The 11,815-nt window shown below is 42.3% G+C and overlaps 2 protein-coding genes across 2 annotated transcripts; one reads left to right on the forward strand and one right to left on the reverse strand.

The window, feature by feature from the left end:
- Positions 1–401: 401 nt before the first annotated feature.
- LOC104219565 (small ribosomal subunit protein eS17-like) lies at positions 402–1,243 on the reverse strand. Its single transcript, XM_009770261.2, has one exon. The coding sequence runs from the start codon at positions 1,038–1,040 to the stop codon at positions 591–593; it is 450 nt and encodes a 149-aa protein (XP_009768563.1). The 5' UTR covers positions 1,041–1,243; the 3' UTR covers positions 402–590.
- A 4,961-nt stretch (positions 1,244–6,204) lies between these two features.
- Positions 6,205–7,126, forward strand: LOC138883500 (uncharacterized). The gene is made up of 2 exons (XM_070164189.1): positions 6,205–6,562; positions 6,825–7,126. Exons 1-2 carry the CDS (start codon positions 6,205–6,207, stop codon positions 7,124–7,126), a joined length of 660 nt encoding a protein of 219 aa, XP_070020290.1.
- The last annotated feature ends 4,689 nt before the right edge of the window (positions 7,127–11,815 follow it).

Below are 11,815 nucleotides of genomic sequence, written 5' to 3' on the forward strand. Positions count from 1 at the left end.
CACAAAGCTTCCACATCCGTATCCAAATGTGCTTATCACTGCTCAAAGAAAGAAAGCATGTAACATGGAGGAAAATGGTAGCAATGTACTATTAAAGGATATGTCTTATTATATTTGAGTTCATCTCAACATATAGCACAGAGATGCGGACCTATGCTATAGGTAGAGAAGTCACCGGCACAGGTAAAGTTCGACAAAAATTCTATGTATATATATGTAATTAAAAATGTATGTCATTAGAAAATAGTGATATATTAGTAGCCGACACTCTATATACTAAGCAAATTTTGGTTGAATAAAAAAGTAAATTCTATAATACTTCGACAAGCAATCTGTAATAGGAACTTAGCGAAACAATTAAAGTTCTATTTACATGAAATTGGACGGAAATGCACAACATCTCAATTGAAGTATATGTTGCATTACCCACGAAGTTCAATACACTAAGTTGGTTAAAAAAACACTCAAATTTCAAACCACAATCAGATAGTAACATCCAAGTCTAGAATATAACAAAACGCACTTCTTCTCATAACACCAAAAAGAAACAACACAAAGCCATCTAAACAAATAAAGCTACAGACCCATTATCAATACCCACCACGTCTACCACCAGCGCCACCAAATCCACCACGTCCACCGAACCCAACAGGCGCAGCTATAGCCACGGGCTGTTCTTCCTTAAGCACAACACCAGGTAGTTCACTCATACCCAAAGAAGCAAGCAAGTCAATAGTTTCCTTATCAACTTCAATTCTATCAGTTTGAATAGCAGATTCATCAGGTACAAAGTCCATACGACGTTCTCTTTCTTCTTCTTGTAACTTGAGAGAAATTCCTCTTACTGGACCCTTTTGGATCCGCTTCATTAAATGAGTGGAGAATCCAGCAATTTTGTTGCGGAGACGCTTTGATGGGATGATGGCTACTTCTTCGAGAATCTTCTTATTTGTGTGGAAATCTAAGGTCATTTTTGAGTAGTAACGTTCGATGACTTGGCGTGAAGATTTCTTCACTGTCTTCGTACGAACACGCCCCATGGCTGATTTCTGGTGCGGTGAAGTTGGGGGTTTGGGGAGGGGGTAAAGAGGGGCTAGAGTGTAATACGCAGGAAGAGGAGAAACTAGGGTTAAAGATTGTAGTAGGGCTTAAATATATACAGTAGATCAATTTTTGGGAAGCTACTAAATTACGAAGATGGTGTTGGCCACGTTTTGTGCATTTTTGGGCTTTGAGGAGCATTTGCTCAAATGGCATCTTTTTAGAGGTCACTATTTAAATCCTGTCCCATGAACTAAATTTGTCTGCCCAAATTTGTTTTTGGTTATTTTTAATTCAATGAACTGATGTTTACAGAATTTAAAGAGTGATCTCAAAGGATGCCATATGGTACAAATAATCTATTTCTGAGCATAATTTTTGTATAGGGTAAAATCGGTAAATATTAAATACTCGTATAATAGCACGATACATGGAATCGGAGACAAACAGAAAGCGATATAGGTGAAAACCAAGACGGGGGGCAGCAGCTTCGGATGGCACCGGGAAACCCCCGAAAGGAATATTGCCAATAAAGACAAACGAATGCCTGCTATCTGATAGCATTCAATGAGGAATATTCTGCAGTATTAAATACACAGTCCGTTATAGAGAATTTTGGCATTCATAGCCTGCTGTTACACATTCTTTAATGACCCCAATAATTGTCATTTAAGATGGACTTGATCCCAGGACCTTATTCCCAAGGTGCAACTATAAATAGCGATTTCAACAACCATTGTAAGGACAGGAAATTTTTGACAAACTTATGTTAAACATTATTCTAAGCTCAATAACACTTTATTTCTCGTCTATTGCTTATTATTACCTTCGGAAGCTCTGCTCCCGAAGCCAAGCTATCTGCTGTCTTATCTCGATTTCAACGCTAAGTCTTGTATTTTTATTTAATTTATTTATCATTTTGGGATCAAATCGATTCGCTTGTCTATAAATCATGTACAAATTCAACTGTATTGCTTTACAAGTAAATAGTGTAGCGCCCACCGTGAGGCTTAGACAGTTGCGTAATTGAATTGATCCTTGCATCAATTACTAACCTGTTTAATTCTTTGTTTCATAGCGAAAAATCGTAAGAAAATGGAAGATAACGATGTCAACATTACACACAACGTTGAGGCACAAGGAAATACGCCTCGACACGAAGATTCGATCGGTGATACCCGCAACGAGGAAGATGTAGCCACGCAGGTCCATAGCGGGCAATATCCACGACATGTTCGAGAGGCAACTCTTGATGATGCTGAAGACGAGCACGTTGTGGAAATGGTGAGAATCCTGAGGGAACAACAAAAGGCTATTATGGGCCATCTTTCGCGACAAGATCAAGTCATGACAGAGTTGAAGCAAGTGTTGTCGGGTGCTTCCAACAACGCGAATGGAAGAGGTCCGATTCCTCTCGGAGCTCCCGCAAACCAAACAACACAAATGGTTGATAACAACACCCCGAGGGGTGAAGTCGGCTTCGACGAGGCCGGGGGGAACGACAGCGGATCTGGTAACAATAATGGGAATGATCCCTTTAAAACGTAACTCATGCGGTTTATGAGGGAAATAAATGCCCGAATAGATCAAATCTCGGGCGCACCGCTAATGTTGAAAGGGCTAGACTCAAAGAAGTACACCTAGTTGCCGTTCAAACCAAGTGCGATACCATAGTTAATCCCGAAGCGGTTCAGAATTCCAGACGTGCCAAAATATGATGGGACTTCGGATCCTCAGGAGCACATTACCACCTACACAATGTCGGTGAAAGAAAACGACTTAGCTCCGCACGAGATTGAGTCAGTCTTGCTGAAGAAGTTCGGGGAGACCCTCACAAAGGGGGACCTGACATGGTATTCGCTTCTATCCGAGCACTCAATAAATTCCTTCGAGATGCTCGCGGATTCTTTTATTAAGGCCCATGTAGGGTCCATGAAGGTATAGGCCCGAAAGGCGGACATATTCAGAATTGCTCAAGGAGAGTCCGAACTGCTGCAAGAGTTTGTGATCATATTTCAGAAGGAAAGGATGTTGCTACCGGTCGTGCCGGATGAATGGGCAGCTGAGGCATTTACTAAAAGGCTGAATCCGAGGAGTTCTGACATTTCCCGGAAATTGAAAGAAAGTCTATTCGAGTTCCAGGCGACAACATGGGCAGGTGTCCACAATCGCTACGAATCAAAAATAAGAATAGAGATGACTAGCTCGGTTTTCCGGCATCAACCAAGGGTCGGGACTGAGAGAAGAATAAAGAAGAGTTGAAGGATGATTTCGACGCAGATCGACGGTCTTCCAGAGGTCAGTTTTTTCCCTATGAAAGGGCTGAAGGACGCGATAGAGGTTTTCGGTCGACAGATAAGTTCGCTACCAATAGGAGAGCGGATCGCGGTCGGAATAACAGATTGTTGCAGGATAAAGAGGTATTGAGCTCTCGGGATTCCACCTACCCCAGATTGTCTGAGTATAACTTCAATGTTCCCGAGGCCGATGAGATCCGACCCCAATTAGAGGGATCCTAATCTATAGTGTGAATATCATGGGACTAAAAGCCACGGGACTAGGGACTGACGACATCTGCGCAAGGAGGTGGAAGCATTGTTGAAAACGACCATCTCAGAGAGTTCTTAAGTGACCAGGCTAAGAATAATTACGACCGCAAATGGGATAACGTAGAACCCTCAAAAGCAGGAGAAGATCCTCTTCGTCTAATGATCAACATGATTTTCGAGGAGAACGAGATTAATGGTTTAACCTTTTCGGCAGCGAAAAAGACAAAGGTATCAGTGACCCATAGCAAGAGACTCCGAAAAATCGTCGAGTATGATATCACCTTCACGGATGAGGACGCAGATGAACTCCTACTACCACACAATGATGCCCTAGTAATTTCTCTTAATGATTTCGATTTTAAAACTAAACGTGTTTTGGTGGACCCAAGACGTTCAGCCAATACTATCCAATAGAGAGTGTTGGAACAAACCAATTTAATCGGAAGCATCATTTCGGCCACAAAGCTCATCACCGGGTTCAACATAGCAAGCGTGGCAACCCGAGGGGAGATTTTGCTGCCCACGAATGCCGAAGGGGTAATGAAGACGACCTTGTTTGAAGTAGTATATGTCGACATGGGCTACAACATTATTCTTGGAAGACCATGGATACACGAGATGAAGGTTATGCCATCAACACACCATCAACTTCTGAAATTCCCAACTCCCGAGGGAATTAAACAAATAAGGCGAGATCAAACGATGGCAAGGGAGATGAACGCAATCTCGGTTTCCAGTAGTAAAGGGAAGGAATATGTGGCATAGCAATTATAGGAGCCGACGCCTGCTCTTGAGCCAAACGAAGTCGACGAGGGGGAGGAGTCGTCAGAATCCTATTAGGTGCCAAGATATTTCCAGGTACCAGAAGAAACGGACGCAACCAAATCCATAGCAGAAGAACTCGAACAAGTTGCATTATTCGAAGAGTTCTTAGAGAGGAAGTTCCACTTGGGGACATGATTAAACCCCGAACTCAGGTTAGGCTTTATAGAATTTCTTAAATTTAATGTTGACTATTTTGCGTAGTCGCATGCGAATATGACAGGTATTCCGCTAGAGGTGGCTGTGCACAAGTTAACCCTGGATTCTAACATCGCTCCGGTAAGGCAAAAGAAACGCCCTATTGACTAGGTCAGAAACAAGTTTGTCAAAGAAGAGGAAACTCGATTGCTTGATATCGGTTCAATCTGGGAGGTAAAGTATCCCGACTGGTTAGCTAACGTAGTAGTAGTTCCGAAAAAGAATAATAAATTTTGCATGTGCGTAGATTATAAAGATCAGAATATGGCATGCCCAAAAGACTCATTCCCATTGCCAAACATTGATCATATGATTGATGCAATGGTCAGGCATGAGTTGATGAGTTTTCTCGATGCCTATTCCGGGTACGACCAAATCAAAATGAACCTGGAGGACCAGGAAAAGACTTCGTTCATTACAAAATTTGGGCACATATTGCTGTAATGTGATACCTTTCGGGCTTAAGAACGTCGAAGCCACTTATCAGAGGCTTGTGAACAAAATGTTTGAAAAGTAAATAGGGAAAACAATGAAAGTCTACATAGATGATATGTTGGTTAAGTCTTTGAATGCAGGTGATCATCTGAAGCACCTCCAAGAAACCTTTGACATCCTAAGAAAGCACAACATGAAGCTTACCCCCAAAAAGTGTGCATTTGGAGTCAACTTCGGTAAGTTCTTGAGGTTCTTGGTGTCACAAAGGGGAATCGAAGTCAATCCTGATAAAATTAAAGCCATCAAGGACATTCCCAATCAGCTATCAAATGTGAAAGATGTTCAGAGATTAACAGAGAGACTGGCCGCTTTAAGCAGGTTCATTTCCCGGTCTTCAGAAAAATGTCATCACTTATGAAAAAGAAGAACAATTTCGAATGGACTCCGGAATGCCAGCAGGCTTTGAAAGATTTGAAAAGGTAGTTATCGAACCCTCCGTTACTATCGAAACCATAGGTAGGCGAACAATTGCTGATTTACTTAGCTGTCTCGGAGGTAGCAGTAAGTGCCATTTTAGTTTGTGAAGGCGAAGGTACGCAATTTCTAATTTATTATGTTAGTAAAATTTTAACGGAAGCGGAAACTCGCTACCCACACCTCCAAAAATTGTCCTATCGTAGTCGCCGCTCGAAAGCTTAGGGCTTATTTTCAATGTCACTCGATAGCTGGGGTGACAACCTTTCCCCTGCGGAATATCCTTCACAAACCTGAATTTTCAAGTCGACTGGCCAAATGGACAGTCGAAATAAGTGAATTTGACATAGAGTATAAACCCGGGACTGCGATCAAGTCACAAGTTTTAGCTGACTTTGTGGCCGATTTCAGTCCCGAACTGCTGCCATTGGCCACAAAGAAGCAGTCATAGTGTCAGAAACGACATCGAGAGTCTGGACCTTGTTCACGGACGGAACTTCCAACGTGAAATGGTCCGGGGACTGGACTCCGAGGTTATTGAAATCAAATACGATTCCCAAGTAGTAGTAAATAGGGGATCTTCAGCACCAAAGAAGAACGCATGCAACAATATGTAGTGAAAGTCCAGACTCTGCTCGCACGGTTCAGGGAATGGTCAATCACCCACATCCCGAGAGAAGAAAACATGGAAGCAGACGCACTGGCCAATCTGGGTTCGTCCAAGGAAATAAAGGAATCAGACTCCGGTACAGTCGTGCAACTTATGCATTCGCTATTGGATGTGGACGGTTATTATGAAGTAAATACGACTAATTTGGTCTGGGACTGGAGAAATGAGATCATCGACTATCTTGAGCATGGAAAACTTCCCGAAGACACAAAGGCATCCCGAGCACTCCAAACCAAAGCAGCTCGTTACTGCTTCAAGAGAGGCCAGTTGTATAGGAAGTCTTTCCAAGGCTCGTTGGCCCGATGTTTAGGAGCCTCAGAGGCTAATTACATCATGAGAGAAGTTCACGAAGGAATACGTGGAAATCACTCTGGTGCGGACTCGTTAATGTTAAAGTTAGTTAGGGCAGGGTACTACTGGCCCCGGATGGAACAAGACGATAAAGCATTTGTTTAGAAATGCAACAAGTATCAAAGCCACGTGCCCATCAACCAGCAGAACTACTGAATTTGGTATTGTCGCCTTGGCCATTTATGAAATAGGGGATGGACATAGTCGGTCCGTTGCCGCCGACTCCTAGTATGGTAAGGTTTTTGTTATTTTAACTGATTACTTTTTTAACTGGATTGAAACAGGTCCTTACCAGAAAATCGGCGAGCGCGAAGTGGTCGATTTGCTGTGGGAGAATATAATTTGCAGGTTCGAAATACCAAAGGGAATAGCCTGCGACAACATGCCGCAATTTATAGGCGCAAAGGTCACCAAATTCCTTGAAGACTTGAAAATCAAAAGAGTCACATCTTTGCCATACCACCCGAATGCAAAGGGCCAAGCGGAATTGACAAATAAGGTGATCGTCCAAAATCTCAAAAATATATTGGAAGCAGCCAAAGGCAAATGTGCTGAAGAGTTACCGAGAGTGCTATGGGCGTATTGAACGATGGTCAAATCAAGCACGGGAGAGACACCTTTCTCTATTGTATACGGAGCAGAAGCCCTGATACCGATGGAAGTGGTAGAACCTACCATGATATACTTCTGGGCATACGAAGAAGCAAACAACAAAGCGTTTTTGGTTAGATTGGAATTGCTTGACGAACACAAGGACTTGACGCATCTAAGGATGGCGGCCCAGAAACAAAGAATGAAAAGATATTATAATCGAAGAACCAATTTTCGTAATTTCAAAGTGGGAGACTTGTTTTTAAGCAAAGTGTCTCAAAATACCCGAAAGCTCAATGAAGGGAAGTTGGGTGCGACATGGGAAGGCCCCTACTGGGTTAGAGCTTCACTGGGAAAGGATCGTATGAACTGGAAAATCAAGACGGAGTAAAATTGGCGAGCAACTGGAATGTGGTACACCTCAAAAGATACTATTGCTGATGAGCACCACCTATACTGAATGTATGTGCTGCACTCTTTTTCCCTTCGGCTAGTTTTTGTCCTAATTGGGGTTTTCTGGCAAGATTTTAACGATGAAGAAATGGAAAACATACTACGAAGGAAGCATTATCAGCAGAAATAAGACCTTTAAATGACAAGGCATGGAAACATTAAACCACTGCGGGACGATTAGATAATCTTTTGCTCAATAGCAAGGTTCCTAACGGGAAATAAAGCTTGTTATCCAACCAAAGGTTACCTGACCGTTCACGAGTGCCCCTTCACTACAAGCCATTGGGGGGTAATTAGATAATCTTTGGCTCTATAGCAAAGTTCCTAACGGGAAATAAAGCTTGATATCGGACCAAAGATTATGCAACCATTCACTAGTGGAATCATCAAAGGAGTAAGACTTCCACTGTTCCAATTCGAATTCTTCGCATTCAAACACTGGGGGGATGATGTGAGAATACGATAGCCTGATTGCCACACAAACTGGGACTACGAGAAACCAAGAACAAAGATGCATCATCGGGATTGGGGACTGCGCAACCAGCCCCGTAGAAATAAGTTTTACAAATTAGCCACAAGTAATGGCAATTTTCATTTCATCATAACGTATGCTTATGTACTTTTGAAAATGGAAGGAATAAAGTAAAATCTTTTTATTTTTATCTTGTTTCTTGTCCAAACGATGAATTAAATTTATCATTTGAAAGTTAATCAAGTACTTCAAATGCTAGTGCCAGAATGAACATGAGACGTCCTCTTCAAGAGCACCGTAAACATAAGAGGGACCTATCTTATGAAACCCTCACAGTAAAGGGTTGGTTCTGAAAGAATTTATGCTTGAAATCCAAATACTACCGGGGAAAAAAATACACCCGAAGCCTTGCATAACTTGACGCAAAAAGAATAATTTGCGCGATGCTTAAACGAAAAAACACTTTTATATAACAAATGTGCCAAGCAGTACAAGTACAAAAGTATGAAACAAAAAATAAAGGGGAAAGAAAGAAAGAAAGAAACTAAACTATTGCGTCCCTAGAACCTAGGGGAAGAGAAACGTCTGCGCCCCTAGGAGAAGTAGGCGGATCTACTGCCGACTCGAGATATTGACCTTCATCATCATACCCTTCAAGTTCTTCCTCAGTTCCCGAAAAGTTGGAACCGGAACCAAAAGAGTCAATTGCATCAGGTTGAACCGGGAGGCCTTTTCAGGCAGTTGACTCTAGCTCACGGGCCTTGGCGATCTCGGCATCAAAATCAATGACGCCCGCTTTGGCCTCTTCCAAGGTTTTTCTCCTCATGCTATACATAAAATATGTTTTTTCAACAATGAGGGATCCGCTCGGTGCTGAAGCTCTGACTTAAGTTGATCAACCTCGGTCAAAAGGCTATTCCGCTTGGATCTTGAGGCCTGAAGGCTGAGATCAATATCACAGATAGTGGAGTTATAAACTTTATTGTGCTCCATGACCCTCTTATACTTCTCTTCCATCTAGGCATGCTTCTCCTCAGTAGCAACAACTTCTTCAGTCTTGGAGTTCAAGGCTGCCTCTAGATTATTCAACCTCTTAGTAGAGGCAGCATTGCACTCGGCAGCAACAAGAACAACATTTTGGACCTCAGACCATTTTGCCTTGGCCTCTTGAAATTGTAACTTTAACAGGGTGTCTTCTTGGCTGAGGGTCACCACCTCCTGCTCACTCTGCTGTAATCGAGCCTCCAACTCAACGGCTTCGACAACTTGTGCTTCTAGTGTCGGGAGGCGAGCAACAATTTGATCCCACTCGACCAAAACTTGATCCCGCTCGGACGTGAGTTTTTCTTTGTTGAGGATCAACTTCTGAAAGCCCTCGAAAGCAATGAAGTTAGCCTGCAAAGCAAAAACTCAAATTAGAAATCCTGTCAGAACAAGATAAAAAGCAATAAAAAGAACAAAAATCATACCACAACTGCTTTATACATGACATTATTTGCCATACACTCCCCCGAAAGAAAATGTATTTTCTTCTTATCTTTCTCTGAAGCCAGCAGCTTCAGATAATTGGCAAGTTCCACTGCCCGGGACAGTAGATGGCACTCGGTAGAGAGGAAGACGATCCTCCTCCTCTGAGGATCTACAAAGGGGGGCAAACAGTTATACCCCAAATTCCCATGGTTCGAGGATTGGGGAGGGGGGACATCCTCCTCCCGGGTGTCTGCGGCCGGTGGAGATGATGTAGCAATTGCTAATGGTGAAGACATGGCTGAACAAGGAGATGAAGCTGATGACGTTGTACGTTGAGAAGCAGCTGCGGCAAAAGAAGTGTTTATTATTAGTTGCTCATCAACTGAAGACGGAAGAGGCCCAATACCCAGCCTCACAATACCGGGAGCAGCGACTGGGGCTCGAAAGTGAGAATTGACATCCTACACTATATCACACTCTCCTTAAAGCGCTTGGACGTCGTCATCGATCGTTGTTATTAGCTCTTCAGATTGAGCATTCTGTTGAGCTGATAAAGGTTGTCGTCTCCTCTGTAGGGAAGCCCCTTCATCACTGGCTCCCCCATCGTCATCAATTACCACAGTGGCTGCGGCTGGGTCGGGCATGACGTTCTTCATCCTTTTATTTTTACCCTTAGCCGTAGAGGAACATCGCTTTTTTGTTGCTTGTTCTCCAGCTGGGGACTCCGAAAGGAATCACCTAAACCGGGAGCAGGTCCAATGGCGCCCCTTCAGGTGAAAGCCTCCTGTAGCAACCTCGTTGCATCTACGGGATCAGCCAAAACGTCCTCATCGGGGACGGTAACAGAGCCTCGCGGAAGACCTAAATTCAATGGAAAAAGGTGTTAGCCAATTTTCTTATACGTGAGGTAAAAACAAGATTAGTTCGAGAATCAACTTACTATGATTTTTGGACTTCCACCCGTATTTGAGGGCCATTTCTTTCCATAGGCGGGTCTCAGGCATGGTAATGTGCAAAATCTTCTGGACCCTTGGTAGTGTCCACCGAGATGATGAAATAATGAAAATAGAAGGATCAGTAACAGCATGAGACAACATTTAATCAGAGGAAAGACAGACGTTGAACTTACGTGTATGAGTCCATAACTTAGGGAAGGATGGAGTTGTGGCCGGGATGATATCCCTGGTGGCAAATATAACGAACCGCTCCATCCATCCATGGTCGTTGTCTTTATCCATACTGGTGAGCAAAGCATAGTGACCACTATTGATACCCAATTTTTTCTCTTATATTTTAAACACGTATATATACTTTCAAAATAGTACATATGCAGTTATAAACATGCATAAGTATTTTTATAATTTTTCTCTATAGTTATAAAAACTCCAAATCAATTTATTTCTTCTCTTTTTATTATATAAATGTCCCATAATTATCCTTCAAATTACTTTTGTGATGATTTCACAATTAAATTTCATTATTTATGCCAACATAATGCTTAAATATTTTAGTGTATCTTTTGTAATTATATTTATATTTTAAAGCTAAATTGCACATCTTTGCAATAATAGCCCTTACTAATGTATAATTACATTATTTATGCATAAAATGGTCTTTTATATTTTTTAAACATTAAATAACTATTTTAAATCATTTTTGTACACAAAGGTATTTTTGGTACTCATTTATTATTTTTTATAAATTATTTAGTTATTAAAAGTGGCTATTTAAAATCTGGCCTTATTTTATTTCACTTTTGACCTTACTTTTGACCCATTACCCAGCCCAATCTCAACCTAAGCCTACCCAGCCCAAGACTAAATGCCCGACCCATCCCCAATCTCATTTAATCTCGGCCGTTGATCATAGAGATCAACGGCCACAATTGCCCCCTTCCTTTTTAGTCCCAAACGACCCCCCAAACCCTCTCATTTTCTCACCAACCGTTGCCCTGAAATCCCTTTCCTCTCAAAAGGTCTCAAACTCTAGCCCTAATTTACCCACATCGCCGGTTATCCGCTGCCTTTCATGGTGTTTCCCCACCACCATCAGGCCTCTAATGGCCTCCCTCACGCTGGTATTGCCATCTCTGAGGTCCTCGATGGACCAGGGTAAGTCCACTTGCATCTCTGGCCCTTTCTCGCCTGTTTCAGGCTGTTCCGATTTGGTTCCGAGTAAGATCTCCCTATATCGTCATGAATCTAGGGGTTTCTAAGCGTGCTTCTTCATCTATGTGATTCGAAACCCTAATTTCTTCATTCTGAACTTCTTAGATCTCTACAGATCTGA

This window comes from Nicotiana sylvestris, chromosome 12 (genome assembly GCF_000393655.2).
Source record: "Nicotiana sylvestris chromosome 12, ASM39365v2, whole genome shotgun sequence".
Lineage (NCBI taxonomy): Eukaryota > Viridiplantae > Streptophyta > Magnoliopsida > Solanales > Solanaceae > Nicotiana > Nicotiana sylvestris.

What these genes read in the sequence shown, in the direction of transcription:
- LOC104219565 (XM_009770261.2), bottom strand. Translation starts at nt 1,040, where the DNA reads ATGGGGCGTGTTCGTACGAAGACAGTGAAGAAATCTTCACGCCAAGTC.
- LOC138883500 (XM_070164189.1), top strand. Translation starts at nt 6,205, where the DNA reads ATGGAAGCAGACGCACTGGCCAATCTGGGTTCGTCCAAGGAAATAAAG. An exon ending in AATACGTGGAAATCACTCTG is followed by an intron (nt 6,563 to 6,824) that starts GTGCGGACTCGT and finishes GGATTGAAACAG; the next exon opens with GTCCTTACCAGAAAATCGGC.